The following is a 20408-nucleotide window of genomic DNA, read 5'->3' as shown; positions in this document are numbered from 1 at the left end:
GCACCTAACACTCTAACATGTACCCCGAGTCTAAACACCCCTAACCTTACACTTATTAACCCCTAATCTGCCGCCCCCGCTATCGCTGACCCCTGCATATTATTATTAACCCCTAATCTGCCGCTCCGTAAACCGCCGCTACTTACATTATCCCTATGTACCCCTAATCTGCTGCCCTAACATCGCCGACCCCTATATTATATTTATTAACCCCTAATCTGCCCCCCACAACGTCGCCTCCACCTGCCTACACTTATTAACCCCTAATCTGCCGACCGGACCTGAGCGCTACTATAATAAAGTTATTAACCCCTAATCCACCTCACTAACCCTATAATAAATAGTATTAACCCCTAATCTGCACTCCCTAACATCGCCGACACCTAACTTCAATTATTAACCCCTAATCTGCCGACTGGAGCTCACCGCTATTCTAATAAATGTATTAACCCCTAAAGCTAAGTCTAACCCTAACACTAACACCCCCCTAAATTAAATATAATTTACATCTAACGAAATTAATTATCTCTTATTAAATAAATTATTCCTATTTAAAGCTAAATACTTACCTGTAAAATAAATCCTAATATAGCTACACTATAAATTATAATTATATTATAGCTATTTTAGGATTAATATTTATTTTACAGGTAACTTTGTAATTATTTTAACCAGGTACAATAGCTATTAAATAGTTAATAACTATTTAATAGTTACCTAGTTAAAATAATAACAAAATTACCTGTAAAATAAATCCTAACCTAAGTTACAATTAAACTTAACACTACACTATCATTAAATTAATTAAATAAAATATCTACAATTACCTACAATTAAACCTAACACTACACTATCAATACATTAATTAAATACAATATCTACAAATAACTACAATGAAATAAACAAACTAAAGTACAAAAAATAAAAAAGAACTAAGTTACAAAAAATAAAAAAATATTTACAAACATAAGGAAAATCTTACAACAATTTTAAACTAATTACACCTACTCTAAGCCCCCTAATAAAATAACAAAGCCCCCCAAAATAAAAAATGCCCTACCCAATTCTAAATTACTAAAGTTCAAAGCTCTTTTACCTTACCAGCCCTGAACAGGGCCCTTTGCAGGGCATGCCCCAAGAAGTTCAGCTCTTTTGCCTGTAAAAAAAAACATACAATCCCCCCCCAACATTACAACCCACCACCCACATACCTGTAATCTAACCCAAACCCCCCTTAAATAAACCTAACACTAAGCCCCTGAAGATCATCCTACCTTGTCTTTACCATACCAGGTTCACCGATCCGTCCTGGCTCCAAAATCTTCATCCAACCCAAGCGGGGGCTGGCGATCCATCTTCCGGTGGCTGAAGAGGTCCAGAAGAGGCTCCAAAGTCTTCATCCTATCCGGGAAGAAGAGTAGATCCGGACCGGCAACCATCATCTTCCAAGCGGCATCTTCTATCTTCATCCGATGAGGACCGGCTCCATCCTGAAGACCTCCACCGCGGACCCATCTTCATCCGGCGACGTCCAACTGAAGAATGACGGTTCCTTTAAGGGACGTCATCCAAGATGGCGTCCCTCGAATTCCGATTGGCTGATAGGATTCTATCAGCCAATCGGAATTAAGGTAGGAATATTCTGATTGGCTGATGGAATCAGCCAATCAGAATCAAGTTCAATCCGATTGGCTGATCCAATCAGCCAATCAGATTGAGCTTGATTCTGATTGGCTGATTCCATCAGCCAATCAGAATATTCCTACCTTAATTCCGATTGGCTGATAGAATCCTATCAGCCAATCGGAATTCGAGGGACGCCATCTTGGATGATGTCCCTTAAAGGAACCGTCATTCTTCAGTTGGACGTCGCCGGATGAAGATGGGTCCGCGGTGGAGGTCTTCAGGATGGAGCCGGTCCTCATCGGATGAAGATGGAAGATGATGGTTGCCGGTCCGGATCTACTCTTCTTCCCGGATAGGATGAAGACTTTGGAGCCTCTTCTGGACCTCTTCAGCCGCCGGAAGATGGATCGCCAGCCCCCGCTTGGTTTGGATGAAGATTTTGGAGCCAGGACGGATCGGTGAACCTGGTATGGTGAAGACAAGGTAGGATGATCTTCAGGGGCTTAGTGTTAGGTTTATTTAAGGGGGGTTAGGGTTAGATTAGGGGTATGTGGGTGGTGGGTTGTAATGTGGGGGGGGGGGTATTGTATGTTTTTTTTACAGGCAAAAGAGCTGAACTTCTTGGGGCATGCCCCGCAAAGGGCCCTGTTCAGGGCTGGTAAGGTAAAAGAGCTTTGAACATTAGTAATTTAGAATAGGGTAGGGCATTTTTTATTTTGGGGGGCTTTGTTATTTTATTAGGGGGCTTAGAGTAGGTGTAATTAGTTTAAAATTGTTGTAATATTTTTCTTATGTTTGTAAATATTTTTTTATTTTTTGTAACTTAGTTCTTTTTTATTTTTTTGTACTTTAGTTAGTTTATTTCATTGTAGTTATTTGTAGGTATTGTATTTAATTTATTTATTGATAGTGTAGTGTTAGGTTTAATTGTAGGTAATTGTAGGTATTTTATTTAATTAATTTATTGATAGTGTAGTGTTAGGTTTAATTGTAACTTAGGTTAGGATTTATTTTACAGGTAAATTTGTTATTATTTTAACTATTTTAGCTATTAAATAGTTCTTAACTATTTAATAGCTATTGTACCTGGTTAAAATAAATACAAAGTTACCTGTAAAATAGATATTAATCCTAAAATAGCTATATTATAATTATAATTTATGTTGTAGCTATATTAGGATTTATTTTACAGGTAAGTATTTAGCTTTAAATAGGAATAATTTATTTAATAAGAGTTAATTTATTTCGTTAGATTAAAATTATATTTAACTTAGGGGGGTGTTAGTGTTAGGGTTAGACTTAGCTTTAGGGGTTTAAACATTTATTAGAATAGCGGCGAGATTCGGTCGGCAGATTAGGGGTTAATAATTGAAGTTAGGTGTCGGCGATGTTAGGGAGGGCAGGTTGGGGTTAATAAATATAATATAGGGGTCGGCGGTGTTAGGGGCAGCAGATTAGGGGTACATAGCTATAATGTAGCTGGCGGCTCTTTGCGGTCGGCAGATTAGGGGTTAATTATTGTAGGTAGGTGGCGGCGACGTTGTGGGGGGCAGGTTAGGGGTTAATAAATATAATATAGGGGTCGGCGATGTTAGGGCAGCAGATTAGGGGTACATAGGGATAATGTAGCTGGCGGCAGCGTGCGGACGGCAGATTAGGGGTTAATAAGTGTAGGTAGCTGGCGGCGACATTGTGGGGGGCAGATTAGGGGTTAATAAATATAATATAGGGGTCGGCGGTGTTCGGGGCAGCAGATTAGGGGTACATAAGGATAACGTAGGTGGCGGTCGGCAGATTAGGGGTTAAAAAAATTAATCGAGTTGCAGCGATGTGGGGGGACCTCGGTTTAGGGGTACATAGGTAGTTTATGGGTGTTAGTGTACTTTAGAGTACAGTAGTTAAGAGCTTTATGAACCGGCGTTAGCCCAGAAAGCTCTTAACTACTGACTTTTTTCTGCGGCTGGAGTTTTGTCGTTAGATTTCTAACGCTCACTTCAGACACGACTCTAAATACCGGAGTTAGAAAAATCCCATTGAAAAGATAGGATACGCAATTTACGTAAGGGGATCTGCGGTATGGAAAAGTCGCGGCTGAAAAGTGAGCGTTAGACCCTTTTTTGAGTGACTCCAAATATCGGAGGTAGCCTAAAACCAGCGTTAGGAGCCTCTAACGCTGGTTTTCACGGCTACCGCCAAACTCCAAATCTAGGCCTATGAAAGAAAAATATTTTCTGTGCACTCCTAAAGATAGAACATTTCTGCACCTGGCATGTGCTCACTATGGCCTAGATTTAGAGTTGGGCGGTAGCCATCAAAACCAGGTTTAGAGGCTCCTAACGCTGGTTTTTACCGCCCTCTGGTATTTGGAGTCAGTCATTAAAGGGTCTAACGCTCACTTTTCAGCCGCGACTTTTCCATACCGCAGATCCCCTTACATCAATTGCGTATCAATTGCGTATCCTATCTTTTCAATGGGATCTTTCTAACGCCGGTATTTAGAGTCTTGGCTGAAGTGAGTGTTAGAAAACGACAAAACTCCAGCTGCAGAAAAAAGTCAGTAGTTAAGAGCTTTCTGGGCTAACGCCGGTTTATAAAGCTCTTAACTACTGTGCTCTAAAGTACACTAACACCCATAAACTACCTATGTACCCCTAAACCGAGGTCCCCCCACATAACCGCCACTCTATTAAATGTTTTTAACCCCTAATCTGCCGACCGCCACCTACATTATACTTATGTACCCCTAATCTGCTGCCCCTAACACCGCCAACCCCTATATTATATTTATTAACCCCTAACCTGCCCCCCACAACGTTGCCGCCAGCTACCTACAATAATTAACCCCTAATCTGCCGACCGCAAAGCGCCGCTACCTACGTTATCCTTATGTACCCCTAATCTGCTGCCCATAACACCGCCGACCCCTATATTATATTTATTAACCCCTAATCTGCCCCCCTTAACGTCGCCTCCACCTGCCTACACTTATTAACCCCTAATCTGCCGAGCGGACCGCACCGCTTCTATAATAAAGTTATTAACCCCTAATCCGCCTCACTACTGCCTCAATAACCCTATAATAAATAGTATTAACCCCTAATCTGCCCTCCCTAACATCGCCGACACCTAACTTCAATTATTAACCCCTAATCTGCCGACTTAATCTCACTGCTACTGTAATAAATGGATTAACCCCTAAAGCTAAGTCTAACCCTAACCCTAACACCCCCCTAAATTAAATATAATTTAAATCTAACGAAATAAATTAACTCTTATTAAATAAATTAACTCTTATTAAATAAATTATTCCTATTTAAAGCTAAATACTTACCTGTAAAATAAACCCTAATATAGCTACAATATAAATTATAATTATATTATAGCTATTTTAGGATTTATATTTATTTTACAGGTAACTTTGTATTTATTTTAACCAGGTACAATAGCTATTAAATAGTTAAGAACTATTTAATTGCTAAAATAGTTAAAATAATTACAAAATTACCTGTTAAATAAATCCTAACCTAAGTTATAATTCAACCTAACATTACACTATCAATAAATAAATTAAATAAAATACCTACAATTACCTACAATTAAACCTAACACTACACTATCAATACATTAATTAAATACAATACCTACAAATAACTACAATTAAATAAACTAACTAAAGTACAAAAAATAATAAAGAACTAAGTTACAAAAAATAAAAAAATATTTACAAACATTAGAAAAATATTACAACAATTTTAAACTAATTACACCTACTCTAAGCCCCCTAATGAAATTACAAAGCCACCCAAAATAAAAAAATGCCCTACCCTATTCTAAATTACAAAAGTTCAAAGCTCTTTTACCTTACCAGCCCTGAACAGGGCCCTTTGCGGGGCATGCCCCAAGAAATTCAGCTCTTTTGCCTGTAAAAAAACACATACAATACCCCCCCAACATTACAACCCACCACCCACATACCCCTAATCTAACTTAAACCCCCCTTAAATAAACCTAACACTAAGCCCCTGAAGATCTTCCTACCTTATCTTCACCTCACCGGTTATCACCGATTGGTCCTGGCTCCAAAATCTTCATCCAACCCAAGCGGCGGCTGGCGATCCATAATCCTGCGGCTGAAGAGGTCCAGAAGAGGCTCCAAAGTCTTCATCCTATCCGGGAAGAAGAGGCGATCCAGACCGGCAACCATCTTGATCCAAGCGTCATCTTCTATCTTCATCCGATGAGGAACGGCTCCATCGTGAAGACCTCCAGCGCGGATCAATCTTCTTCCGACGACGTCCAACTGAGGAATGACGGTTCCTTTAAGGGACGTCATCCAAGATGGCGTCCCTCGAATTCCGATTGGCTGATAGGATTCTATCAGCCAATCGGAATTAAGGTAGGAAAATTCTGATTGGCTGATGGAATCAGCCAATCAGAATCAAGTTCAATCCGATTGGCTGATCCGATCAGCCAATCAGATTGAGCTTGCATTCTATTGGCTGTTCCGATCAGCCAATAGAATGCGAGCTCAATCTCATTTTAGTTCTTTTTTATTTTTTGTTCGATTGAGCTCGCAATAGAATGCGAGCTCAATCGAACTTAGTTCTTTTTTATTTTTTGTACTTTAGTTAGTTTATTTAATTGTAGTTATTTGTAGGTATTGTATTTAATTAATGTATTGATAGTGTAGTGTTAGGTTTAATTGTAGGTAATTGTAGGTATTTTATTTAATTTATTTATTGATAGTGTAGTGTTAGGTTTAATTGTAACTTAGGTTAGGATTTATTTTACAGGTAATTTTGTAATTATTTTAACTATTTTAGCTATTAAATAGTTCTTAACTATTTAATAGCTATTGTACCTGGTTAAAATAAATACAACGTTACCTGTAAAATAAATATAAATATTAAAATAGCTATAATATAATTATAATTTATATTGTAGCTATATTAGGGTTTATTTTACAGGTAAGTATTTAGCTTTAAATAGGAATAATTTATTTAATAAGAGTTAATTTATTTAGTTAGATTTAAATTATATGTAATTTAGGGGGGTGTTAGGGTTAAAGTTAGAAATAGCTTTAGGGGTTAATAAATTTATTAGAGTAGCGGTGAGCTCCTGTCGGCAGAGTAGGTGTTAATACTTGAAGTTAGGTGTCGGCGATGTTAGCGAGGGCAGATTAGGGGTTAATACTATTTATTATAGGGTTATTGAGGCGGGAGTGAGGCGGATTAGGGGTTAGTACATTTATTATAGTAGCGCTCAGGTCCGGTCGGCAGATTAGGGGTTAATAAGTGTAGGCAGGTGGAGGCGACGTTGGGGGCGGCAGATTAGGGGTTTATAAATATAATATAGGGGTCGGCGATGTTAGGGCAGCAGATTAGGGGTACATAGCGATAATGTAGGTGTCGGGTGTACGGAGCGGCAGATTAGGGGTTAAAAATAATATGCAGGGGTCAGCGATAGCGGGGGCGGCAGATTAGGGGTTAATAAGTGTAAGGTTAGGGGTGTTTAGACTCAGGGTACATGTTAGAGTGTTAGGTGCAGATGTAGGAAGTGTTTCCACATAGAAAACCATGGGGTGCGTTAGGAGCTGAATGCGGCTTTTTTGCAGGTGTTAGGTTTTTTTTCAGCTCAAACAGCCCCATTGTTTTCTATGGGGGAATCGTGCACGAGCACGTTTTTTAAGCTGGCCGCATCCGTAAGCACCGCTGGTATCGAGAGTTGAAGTTGCGGTAAATATGCTATACGCTCCTTTTTTGGAGCCTAACGCAGCCATTCTGTGAACTCTAAATACCAGCGGTATTTAAAAGGTGCGGCCAGAAAAAAGCACGCATAGCTAATGCACCCCTTTGGCCGCAGAACTCTAAATCTAGGCGTATGATAGTTTATTTTAAGGTCAAGAAATGATAACACAATACGTTGTTTTAAAAAAAAAATTAGACTTGTGTGTGGCGGAAAAATTTGTTTCGGTTAATTTCAGACCGATTCAGTTTTTTTCAAATTTCATTTGGATTTTTTTAAATTTCGTTTACGGATAGACTCAAATTCGGATATGTATTTGTTTTGGATTCATTCAGATTTGATATGTAAATTCGGAAGTTTGGTATGTGTTAGGTGGGATGTGCTGTGTATTAGACTAATATTATGGACTATATATTAGGTGTAACCCATCTGAATCAACATAAGTACCAACCTCACAGGTACTAGCTACACAATATGCACAGAGCTAGCAGAGGTATATAACCTAATATACAGTACATAATACTAGTGTAATACTCAGCATATCCCACCTAAGTACCAACCTCACAGGTACCAGCTACATAATGTGCCCTGCACAGAGCTAGCAGAGTGATATAACCTTATATACTGTGCAATACTAGTGTAATTGTGATTAGTCCATGGCCATTCGAATGCAATGAATAAATCCAAACTAATTCAGATTTATTTGTTACAAATGCATTCGGATTAGTTTAGTTTCATTGCTAGGGTAATTCGGAAATTCAAATAGATCAGAAGCTCCGAATTTGACAAATCCGTCCGAATTTCGGTTTGGAACGAAACAAAATGCACATGTCTAATAAAAATAGATAGATATACAGATAGACAGACATACAGATTAAGGGTTATTAAATATATGACATACATGTTGTATAGGTGCTTTAAATCCAATGTGGTCTTCTTTAGACAGCAAAAAAATAGAGGACATTTGACAAAATAAGTCAGCAATCAAAATTATTATTATTATTATTACTATCAGGTATTTGTAGAGCATCAACAGATTCTGCAGCGCTGTAAACATAGTCGGTGTACAGGATAGCTTTTGTAGGGGTCAAGTGGGTAGAGGGCCCTGTCGAGAGTTTCACTGTTGTAGTCGGCTCTTATGAAGCGATCTGTAAACAGCTGGGCCCATAGGCTTACATTCTAAGGGGTTTAAGGGGAAAGCAATGCAGTTAGGAAAGGTTAGTGTTGGTTGTATGCACCCCTGAATAGTAGAGTTTTTAGGGAGTGCTTGAAGCTGTTAAAACTAGGGGAGAGTCTTATGGAGCGAGGCAGGGAATTCCACAAGATAGGGGCCAATCTGGAGAAGTCCTGTAAACGGGAATGTGAGGAAGTAACAACAGAGGAGGAGAGGAGGAGATCCTGAGCTGATCGAAGGGGACGGGAGGGAGAGTATCTAGAGACAAGTTCTGAGATGTAGGGGGGGCAGTGCAGTTGAGAGCTTTACATGTCAGAGTGAGGATTTTATGTTTAATCCTAGAGGCAAGAGGAAGCCAGTGAAGGGATTGGCAGAGAGGTGCAGCAAATGCAGAGCGACGAGTAAGGAAGATGAGCCTGGCAGAGGAATTAATAATGGATTGTAAAGGATCTATTCGCCAGCTAGGTAGACCAGAGAGGACGGAGTTGCAGTAGTCGAGGCGGGAAAGGATGAGAGAGTGGATTAAAATCTTGGTTGTATCTTGTGTAAGCAAATGTCTAATGTTTTTAAGGTGGAAGTGGCAGGCTTTTGCCAAGGACTGAATGTGAGAAGTGAAGGAAAGATCTGAGTCAAGTGTGACCCCAAGACATCGGGCGTGTGGGGTAGGGGTAATGATGGAATTATCAACAGTTATAGAAATTTTGGGGGTGGAGACATTGAAAGAAGGGGGAAAAATAAGGAGTTCAGTTTTGGAGAGATTTATCTTAAGGTAGTGAGAGGACATCCAAGATGAGATGTGAGAAAGACAGTTAGTGACACGGGTTAGTTAGTAAGGAAATTCTGTAATAGAACTTTTTTTTATACAAGAAACACCTTAAAAAAGAAATACGTTATTTACTTCCACTATAGTTGTTTAAATTCTTCTCAAACTGTTTTATTTTGTATTGATGTAATAGGTTGATATGAATTGCCAAACTAAAATGATAAAAATCTACTTATTATTGATTATTCTTTTTCTTATTGCACTAAAATGTATTGGTTAATGTATTTATTTTGTTATAATTTTAGCTTGATAAAGGGACAGGAGTCTCAAGATCACTGTTAACAGATATGAGGGGTGAGGTTGATCAAAGGTGTCAATCAAGAAATAAGAGTCCAGTATTTTTGAGTGAAGAATAGGATTCATAGCTTCTAGTATACACGAGGCAATGTCATTTGCATGCATACCCTGGGATTGGCAGTGTATAAGCCAAGGTGCCCTTGGATTAGGTATCCCTTAAGAATTTGAGACCCCTTAAATTTAAAAGCTTATTTTACTTGAGGATACCTTATGGAAAGCAATTTTGTCATGGTAAATGGATGGTCAGTTTTGTAGTAGTTAATTTTTAATGAGATTATTTGTGATGGGTAGATACCCAAGGATGCTATCACTTGAGTGTTGAATGCTGCAAAGTATGTAAATAAGTCTTAACATGGTAAAATATGTTTCTTTTTAAAGGGACACTGAACCCAATTTTTTTCTTTTGTGATTCAGATAGAGCATGGCATTTTAAGCAACTTTCTAATTTACTCCTATTATCAAATTGTCTTTATTCTCTTGGTATCTTTATTTGAAATGCAAGAATGTAAGTTTAGATGCCGACCCATTTTTGGTGAACAACCATGGTTGTACTTGCTGATTAGTGGATAAATTCATCCACCAATAAAAAAGTGCTGTCCAGAGGTTTGAACCAAAAAAAAGCTTAGATGCCTTCTTTTTCAAATAAAGATAGCAAGAGAACAAAGAAAATTGATAATAGGAGTAAAATAGAAAGTTGATTACAATTGCATGCTCTGTCTGAATCATAAAAGAAAAAATGTGGGTTCAGTGTCCCTTTAATGGGATATACCACCATATAGAGTGTTAATTAGACAGGGCATTTCAATAAAATGAGGTAATGCCAGTGACCACTAGACTCATTACTATAGATTTAATTATGCAGCTCTGAATATCAACACCAATGAGATAGTTACTTTGTTATATATATCAGAAAAATGTTGTTTCTAACCTAATAAAGGACTATATATATATATATATATATATATATATATATATTATTAATATATATACTGTATATATATATATATATATATATATATATATATATATATATATATATATATATATAATATATATACATTTTCTGAGAAATATTGCTTATATATAATTTATAGGATTCAGTGACTTTAGTTGCATCTTTGTTATCACTAGGGATTTACTAATAGAATAGCTCTGAGTCTAGGGAAGTAAAACCCAAATTACTGACAGCCAGTGGAGTAGGATCCCTAATGTGTATGTCTCACTGGCACAGAGGCATTAATTAAGCTGAGTAAAATCACTGACCTACATGTGTTACGGCCCCATTGGTATTAAATATTCCCTCTGTGTCATTTCCGTTCTGCCAATATGCTTTAAAATATTGATTTATATGTGGTACTCCCCAAATTAGTTAAATCATTGCTCTATGTGTGTTAACAGCAATCAAGGTGGTAAAAGTAACATCACTGTATGTTTCTGGCACACAAGGGTCATTGTTCCCAACTGACTTCCAGTAACACATACAGAGTTATTACTGATCTATATATTTACTAACACGAAGAAGGTAACATCAAAATACTTCTAGCAAAATAGGGTAAAATCACTATCCATTGGTGAAAAAAAGTGTATTTTCTATGCAATTATTAAAAAAGGGAATTTACTCCAAATATAGATAAACAATAATAGTGGAGAGAAAATAGACAGCCATGGAAATTTCATGTATATAGGTTGATGGAGCATTGTTGCCAATATTTCTGTCATACCATTCAGCTTTACAGATTGATTCTAAGGGCTCCATGTACTAAGCCGTCAATTCATCCGTCATTGTAGACGCGGATAAACTCGCCGTTACTCGCCGCGGGCGAAATGGTGTCCGCTGTCGCTATGTACTAATATTCCCCCAATAAATAGACAAGTCTAGCCCGCCGCGAGCAGTTGCGGATTGTTGATAAATTTGACGCCTCGCTCGCCGCGACTAAGCTGATGTACTTAACTTTCAGTTGAATTGTCTGGCCAATTATTAACACGTGACATGCAAGGTGTCACGAACATCATAGTAGTCACGGGAATAGAATTTTGCTCCTATAAAAGTTCAACTTATCTAAACAACTTTATTATTGTTCAAAATTTTTTGAAGAGTGATAACAGAGCGTTATTTTTGTAATATTTATTTGCAATTTGGATATGGCTTCATCTGGATCTGATAATATATAAATATTAATATAAAAATAATTATAAAGATTGACAACTATACAATACAATTTAAAATATAGATTACTCTTTAATTATAGTCGACAAATTGGGCGCAATTTATGTACATGGAAATGAGAGACAAATTAGACGCCAGTTATGCTGTAAGTACAATGCTGATATTACTGCCTTTTATATATGTCTAGACTGGCGTCTAGATTGACTTTCCTATTGTTTTGTACCTTGCCCGCCACCTAAAAGGTGGCGAGGCAAAAATAACGAGGTGGGAGCGGAAATTGTAGCGAGCGGACAAATAGATTTTTTAGTACATTCGTTTTTGGCGAGTTGGTGGTCAAATGTGTCTAATTACAGTGAAAAATGGAGCGGTAGCGAGGTTTGGCGGATAAGTACGCTCGCAATTTTAAAGATGCGAGTTTTAACATAATTGACGGCTTTGTACATATCAGTTTGCGAATTTTGACGCGAGATTTGTTGCGGGTAGCTCGCTGACTGCTTAGTACATGGAGCCCTAAGAGTTATTTGGTTAAACCATAACATTCTGTTGTCTAGAGTAATAAATTAAAATACTTAACAACATTAAATGATACTAGCAACAAAAATTGTATTTAAATAGTTCCTGACAGGAATTCATTAAATTCATTTTCCAGTATTCAGTTAACTACTTTAAACAAGAATACATAGAAGACGCACTTGTTTGTCAAAACATTCTATTTCCTATTAATAACATTTTCCAAAAATTGTATATAGCAAACATTATTTTTAGATACAAGTTAAAAAAATACAGAAAAATTGTTTTACACATCCTGCATATAAAATAGATACTATCCTGGCACTTCATTTGTTTTATACTGGACAAAGCCCAATATATTCAGTATAAATTAAACATACATTGTTCAGCAGATATATATATATATATATATATATATATATATATATATATATACACACACACATATAAAATTACTTACAGCTTTCAATTTCTAGTGTACAGTTTTGCTCATCCAATGGATATCTTCTAAGGTCCATCATACAAGCAGCTGTTGTTGTTATTCTAGAAAGTAAAAGACAAACAAGATGATCTTTTTTGTATTAAGCTTAAGCATTTTTTTTTCTTTGCAACATGATAGAAATTCAAATGTAAAATTTATTCACAGACAATGTCAGTAGAAAAGATAAGATGGGAACATGCTGATTATATTGACATTGAGCCCTTCAGTCAATACCCAAGTGATTGTGATCCAGGTCAACATGCTACTGCCTTGACACTAATTGTATGATTACTGTGTGAGTGGCAAGCTCCAAAGAAATACTAAGAACAGCACAATGACACAGTTCTTGCTCAGAAATATAGCCTGTATTTAGATATCAGTAATGGCAATACATGGAGTTGTTGTTAGGTGTACTTTCTAGATACTTTAAGTATTATACTAACCAGTAGATAAATGCACAAGCACATTTTCTTCTTTTTTAAAAAAACAACAAAAAAATTACTCTTTTTAGCCACTGCCTAGCAACGTTTATAATTTTTATAAAGTTTATAATTTTTATAAAGTTTATAAAACACTATGGGCTTTTTCATCTATTCAGTATGTTGAATTAACCATGTCTTGGTAAATATTAATAATAATTTGTGACTAAAAAAAAACAAGAAAAAAACTTGTGTATTTCAATTGTTTTACAATTATAACTAGCAGTGTGACACAGTGCAATAATTTGGAAAAAATATAATATATTCTACTGATTAGGGATGGGTAAGTGTTTAACATGAAAGAATATTGTCTGTATTCACTCTATCTAAACAATCATTCAAAAATCAATTTCTCTTCATCAAATTTATCATTTAATTATTAAATATAAAAATATCAAAACCAGCTCTAGTGTTGGCTCATTATAAGCCTATGGGAATCAGTATTCAGATAACATATACAAAAAACAATAAATCAATACTTGTTCAAATGCTAGATTTCATTATTATAAATTTAACATTTGTTCTAGAAATTTTAAAATAATAGAACAAATATCAAGGTGAACAATTTTTCTTCAATTCAAATGTCACACTTACAACACTGGCCTCCTACTGATTGTTATTTAAGTTGTTAAGTGTTGCTTTAATGTTGTTTTAAATGAATAAAGGTGCATTAATACGTTAAAAATTCCTATTTTACCAGAATAATGATTATAAATAACATATTTACCAATTTAGGACCAGATTACAAGTAGAACAGTATTTAATGCTCCCGCTCGAGTGCTAAAAGTAAGCTGTTTGCGCTTGTCGGGTAGCACTTGTATTACAAAATTTGAAAGTAAACTGGTTTTGCTTGCATGCTAACCCAATGCGTGTAAAAAGCCAAACTTAGAATGCTGTGCGCATGATAACGTATACCTCCATAGAAGTCAATGGAGTAAAAAATGTAAAAAAAGCTGGCGGAGCCTGGCCAAGATACCTAATGGCCGCACATTAATTGCGCTCTGAAACTCCAAGTCTCTCAGATACAGAGTTATCTTCCGGCCCCACGAAGAACAACTTCTCTTCCTCCCCCCCTCCCTTTCTATATATATATTTTCTCCCCTTTTTTTTCTCCCTCACCCTTCTCTTCCCTCAGTCTACCCTCAACCACAATGACTCCAATACAAGGGAATAAGGGGCCTCGCCCCATAGATCTCATCACCATAAATGTAAAAGGTTTCAATAACCCAGGGAAAAGATCTATTATCACCAGGGACCCAACGGCATACTTTGCTTCCGGCCCCACAAAGAAAAACAACGTGGGCATTTTAATTCACTCCAAAGTCCCTTTTCAGCTTGATCAACTTCATAAAGACCCCGAGGGTAGATACCTAATCTTGACTGGCACACTCTATAATAGACCCATCACTCTAGCTAATTTGTACTCTCCAAGTTCCTCGCAAGATACATTCCTCAAAATGATTTCACACAAGATCTTAGAGATACAGAGAGGGACCCTTTTTGTGGGGGGAGACTTTAATGCTTTGCTTAGCCCTGACATGGACACTTCGGACGGCCTCTCCAGCACCTCCCTAAGAGTGCTTAAACACCTCAACAGAACCCTTAGAGATCTAGTCCTACATGGCATTTAGCACACATTGTACCCTACCACCAAAAATTACACCATCTACTCCCATCCACATGGGAAGTACACAAGAATAGATTATCTATTTACAGACTCAGCAGGGCTCTCTTAGATAACCAGCAGCAGCATTGGCCCAATCACATGGTCAGACCATGCCCCAGTGAAATGTTCTATAGGCTGGCCTAACATCCCGGTGACTCCCTTTGTGTGGAGGCTAGAGGATTCAATGCTCGACGACTCTCTTCTTAAACAAGAGTTACACAGCAGTATTGATGAATATTTTCGCTTGAACACAGATGATTCTGTGTGCCCCACTACAGTGTGGGAGGCAGACAAATGTGTAATCCGAGGCATCTTGATTGGGCACAGATCAGTACTGAATCAAAAGAAAAAAGAACAATATGAGACTCTCTTATCTAAGGTGTCTCAAACGGAGCGGGCACATAAAGATTTACCTGCGAATGAAACACTAAAGAATGACTTAGTTCTGGCTAGGACAGTGCTATTGCACTACCTACAAGCAGAAAACCAGGCAAAAGCATTAAAACTCAGACAACGCTTTTTTGAGCAAAGCAACAAAGCGGGGAAGTTCCTCGCTTGAGCTATTGCACGACAGAGACTCAAGACATATGTATATGAGCCCTAAGACCAAAGAGGGAACAGTCACAAGGATGGGCAGTCAATCGCGAACATATTCCGAGAGTTCTATAAATCACTCTACAACATTCACCCACCTAGCAATCAACAACCTGAGCCGGGGGGTGTCTCTGCATCTGAGAAAGCAGTAATAGATTATCTCTAGGTGGTTGAAAATTCCGACACTAACTCAAGAAAAAACAGCTTGGATGGAGGCCCCCTTCATGATGGAGGAGGTGATGTTGGCAATCAAGGACCTTCCTATGGGCAAGAGCCCCGGTCCTGACGGATTCGGCATTCGATATTATAGGACTTTCCTGGACAAGCTGGTGCCTTGTTGCTACATATGTCTAACTTATTATCAGAGAGGCCAGTCCTAATTCACACAATGCTAGAGGCATTCATCACAGTTATCCCTAAGCCTGGCAAGTCAGCTAATCAGCCTGGGAATTATAGGCCAATTTCTCTTCTTAACTCTGAAGTTAAGATTCTGGCGAAAGTTATCAACAATCGCCTTAGAAATATTCTATCACGGCTGATATCTACAGACCAGACTAGCGTGACAACACCTTGAGGGTCATCCAACTGATCTCTCATGCCCGGGTTAACTCCGCACCATTGGCATTAGTGTCAACGGATGCGGAGAAAGCCTTTGACTGGGTCAAATGGATGTTTATGTGACATACCCTTGGAAAGCTGGGATTCGGCCCAAACTTCACCCACAAAGTTTTCTCGCTATACTCAGCACCCACGGTGAGAGTGCGTGTAAATTGTATCCTCTCTAATTCATTTCATATCACGAATGGTACCAGGCAAGGGTGCTCCCTTTCCCGTTATTATTTGCACTAGTTATAGAAATACTAGTGTGCAAGATCCGTGCCAATCCAGATATCCAAGGCATTAAAATGCTGAGCACAAGTTGGCAATGTACGCAGACGATATCCTGCTGACATTAACCAATACCGCTTCTTCTCTCCAAGCTTCACTTGCCAAAGTTGAAAACTATGGGAGAGTATCTGATTTCCTGCTCAATCCAACTAAGTCAGAGATTCTCAACATCTCCAAACCACAGAGTGTCATGGACATACTACATGCACAATGCCCACTCCAGATTGCCCCTGGGCATATAAAATACCTTGGAATCACACTTGCTCTGACGGTGAGAGAAATCATCGAAATCAACTATAAGAGTATTAGATATGATGTTACACAAGATCTGAATACATGGAAAAACAAAACAATATCTTGGATGGAATGTATACACATCGCCAAGATGAATATACTGCCTAGAGTGTTATATATCATGCAGATGATACCTCTCTCCTCTGCCTCACACCTTATTCATCAGATACAATCAGCACTTGAAACTTATATCTGGAACGGGATTAGACCGAGAGTGAGCAGGAAGACATTGTACCTTCCCAGAGACAGGGGAGGACTGGGGGTTCCCCAACTATCCGTTTATCATAAGGCCATAGACCTTCAGCACCTGGTGGAGTGGTGTCATAACTCCACCAACAAGGCCTGGATAGGACTAGACAATGATATACTACAGAGAGGTAATGTCCGTTCACTTGCCTTGGTAACGGCCTCTAAGCGCCCCAGACAAATCCAACAATATCCCCTTTTAGAAGATGTCCTCCAGACTTGGGATGACCTCATTAGAACTGACAATAGCATCTCAACCATGAGTGCTCCTGTTACCCCTGTATGCGATAACCCAGACAATGGTCTTGCCAACAAGTCATACTCCCAGGGCTCATCATACACCTTGGCGGAGACAGCCATATCTAACTCTATTCATCAAGGGTAACTTAAGACCCAAGAGGATCTTGTTGGGTGGAATGGATGGATGTTCTCATCTTGGTTTCGTGTTGCAAAATTTCATCACTATTACAATAGCCTTAAAAATAAGGCCTTATTATCCAGACAGAAAACGCCATTTGAGGTGATTTGCACCACCGACAAGGCACCCGGACATTTGATCTCATGCCTATACAAGCTGCTGCTGTTTAGAGATGAGTGCACCCTATATTCCTATGTGGATGCATGGCATAAAGAGATTGATACTAAAGCATGGCTAAAATTGTTTGAAAAAGCAAAAAAAACATCGGTCTCGGCTCGTCTCCAAGAAATGCACTATAAATTTCTAAGTAGGTGGTATCTTACCTGTCAAAGGTTAAAAAATATCTACCCACATACTGGGGGGGGGGGACTGCTGGAGGGGTTGTGGTGAGGAAGGCACACTGCTTCATATATGGTGGACATATCCCCTCATACGACCCTTTTGGGAAAGTGTGCTCTTGGAGTGCAACAGAGTCTTGACTATTATCATACCCCCTGACCCACTTTATTTGTTATTTCACAAACTTCCTAAAATCACTGAAAAGCGAAGCAAAGACTGTTCTCATTGATGTTGAATTGTGTGAAGGGACTAGTCCCAAGGTATTGGAAATCATTACAGGTACCAAATTTGGGGGAGTGGAAAGCTGGAGTTGGGGACTTGCTCTGCCTGGAGAGATACCATTACCTCAAAATAGGAAAACTCGCCAAACATGAATAAATGTTATTGCTCTGGGAGGGTAAAACTCTATAGAGATCGACCAATGTCCCGGGGGAGGATTCTGTAATTCTGGAGTGTTGAACATTGAGTTTGGCCGAAAACACTTCTTTACCCCTCTGCCCCTCCCCCTCTTTCCTCTCTCTCACCCAATTCCCCCTCCTCCTTCCCCCCCTTTTTTTCTCTTCCCTCTCTTCTTTCTTATCTCTCTTTCCCTCTTCTCTCCTTTATCTTCCCTCCCTCCTATCCCCTTGACCCATAATTACAGCCTGTTGCTATGTGGATTGGTTGTGCCACAAACTAACCCCTGTTCTATGTGTCAAGGAGCAGGAGCATGCAGTATTTAAGGCAAATTAATCTAGGCATGACTGGTCTACTAAGGTAATTAATAAGCATATAATATAAATTGATGTTTAATTGTTGGATAACATTAGTTTTCTTCTTATGAACAATGAACAAACAAAGTTCACTAAGCGGAGCCATTAGCAATTATATAAGATTTGAAGCTCCGAAGCTGTATATGGCTATTACTGTATGCTGTTGAATCCGCTAAATGCATAACTATGTACTGTTAAGCAAGTTAATTTAATAAAGCTTTTTAAAAAAAAAAAAAGTGAAAAAACCCTACTCATGCGCTAACCCGATTGCATATTTTCAAGTATGCTAACCTGACATGAAAATATGAATATTTCACATTCCAATGTTCTTGACATACAAGAATATGTTCTACTTATTCCTAAATACATATATATATATATATATATATATGGTATTTTTGTTAAATCGATATTTATACCTATATATATATATATATATATATATATATATATATATATAAATATATATAAATAAATATTAGCCACAGGAGAGCACTCTCACTTATAAATACAATATACCAGGGTGCATGCAAAAAATAAATAGTATCAATGAACAAATGGCTGCACTCACTGGTCCTTTTCAATCAAAAATATTTATTTCTGTGACGTTTCGGGGACCATATCCCCTTCCTCAGACAGAGGACACATGCAAGATGCATCCCTTTATACAAACACCAATACAAACAAATGAAGACCCCACCCCCCACAACGTGGAAAAAACGCCAAAGGTTGTCATAGCAACCTCCCAAGCACAGTGAACACAATACATAAACAGTGATATATACAAAGCATAAATATAACCATCTCATCAGTGATAACAGCAACAGGAGATCATATATGACTAACAAAATCAAATTGCATTCCTAGAATATGTTTATAATATCGATGCTGAAACCTTAATATACTGCAGACACGCTGCTGCTCACAAAATATAATACCATGCATATGCCCTTATTATACAAAGGAACGATACTCTTAAAATTATTACCAAACTTTGGGAAAAAGAAACAAATAACAACACAATTATGCATTTCCATTAATGTGTAATTAAATAAATGAATGAATGAATGAATAAGTCAGCATTACATACTCCTACCTCAGGTCTGCTTCATCTCAGAGCGCGCGTACATGCAAGGCAGGGGGCGTTGCTAGCAGTGTAAGCCCGGAGACAGCATGTGGTACGTCATCACGTAACCCGATGTCAACACTGACTCAGCTGTTCACCCGGGGAAACACTCCTAGCACAAAAAAGCCTCAAGCGGCAACAGGCTGGTGCTGCTACTAGGTTATTGGGGGACAATAAATGTTAAAAAATAATTGTTAAAAAATAAATAAATGTTAAAGAATGAACAGTATACATGTGATGGCCATATGTGATCTTATACAGTATCTAGACCATGCCTAATATTGATATTCAATAAAGCAGCTTGAAATATACCAAAGTATACCTGATATTTAAAGGGATATATAGAGATATATTGCTGACCTGGACAAATAATAAATTTAAACACATAGTCCAGAAAACCTGTATATATACCAACCTGAAGTAAGATGATAAGGCGATCAATATGGGATAGAGCCAAATGAATACATACTCCTAGCTCAGGTTAATAAATGTAAAAAACAAAAGAAATTTTTTGTTATGGAAAAAATTGAACTGTACATATATTACAACAGCCTATCTACTTCATAGAGAAATGATTGTCACATATATTTGAACCTAAATATTACCTAATATCCAATTGAACCAAAGTTATAATTGAGCCTCTGGGGTCCTAGGACCCAAATAATCTATTCACAGATCTGTATAGATAAAATCAGCAAAACTAGACCTACCAAATTCTCATGGCTTATGGACTCACAACCAAAAAAAGAGAAAAAAGAAGAAAAAAGAAAAAAAGAAGAAAGA

General features: G+C 37.9%; 1 protein-coding gene across 2 annotated transcripts in view; it reads right to left on the bottom strand.

Annotated features, from left to right (window-relative positions):
- GABRB2 (gamma-aminobutyric acid type A receptor subunit beta2) overlaps nt 1-20408 on the bottom strand; it is a 633978-nt gene that overhangs the window by 198012 nt on the left and 415558 nt on the right. For both annotated transcript variants that reach the window (XM_053718585.1, XM_053718586.1), the window contains exon 5: nt 12803-12885. In XM_053718585.1, the coding sequence (XP_053574560.1) occupies nt 12803-12885 (83 nt within the window). The remainder of the gene's footprint in view (nt 1-12802; nt 12886-20408) is intronic.

The sequence above is a fragment of the Bombina bombina genome, chromosome 6 (genome assembly GCF_027579735.1).
Source record: "Bombina bombina isolate aBomBom1 chromosome 6, aBomBom1.pri, whole genome shotgun sequence".
Taxonomy (NCBI): domain Eukaryota; kingdom Metazoa; phylum Chordata; class Amphibia; order Anura; family Bombinatoridae; genus Bombina; species Bombina bombina.
The sequence above is the reverse complement of the archived record's forward strand: the minus strand, read 5'-3'. Positions and strand labels throughout refer to the sequence as shown.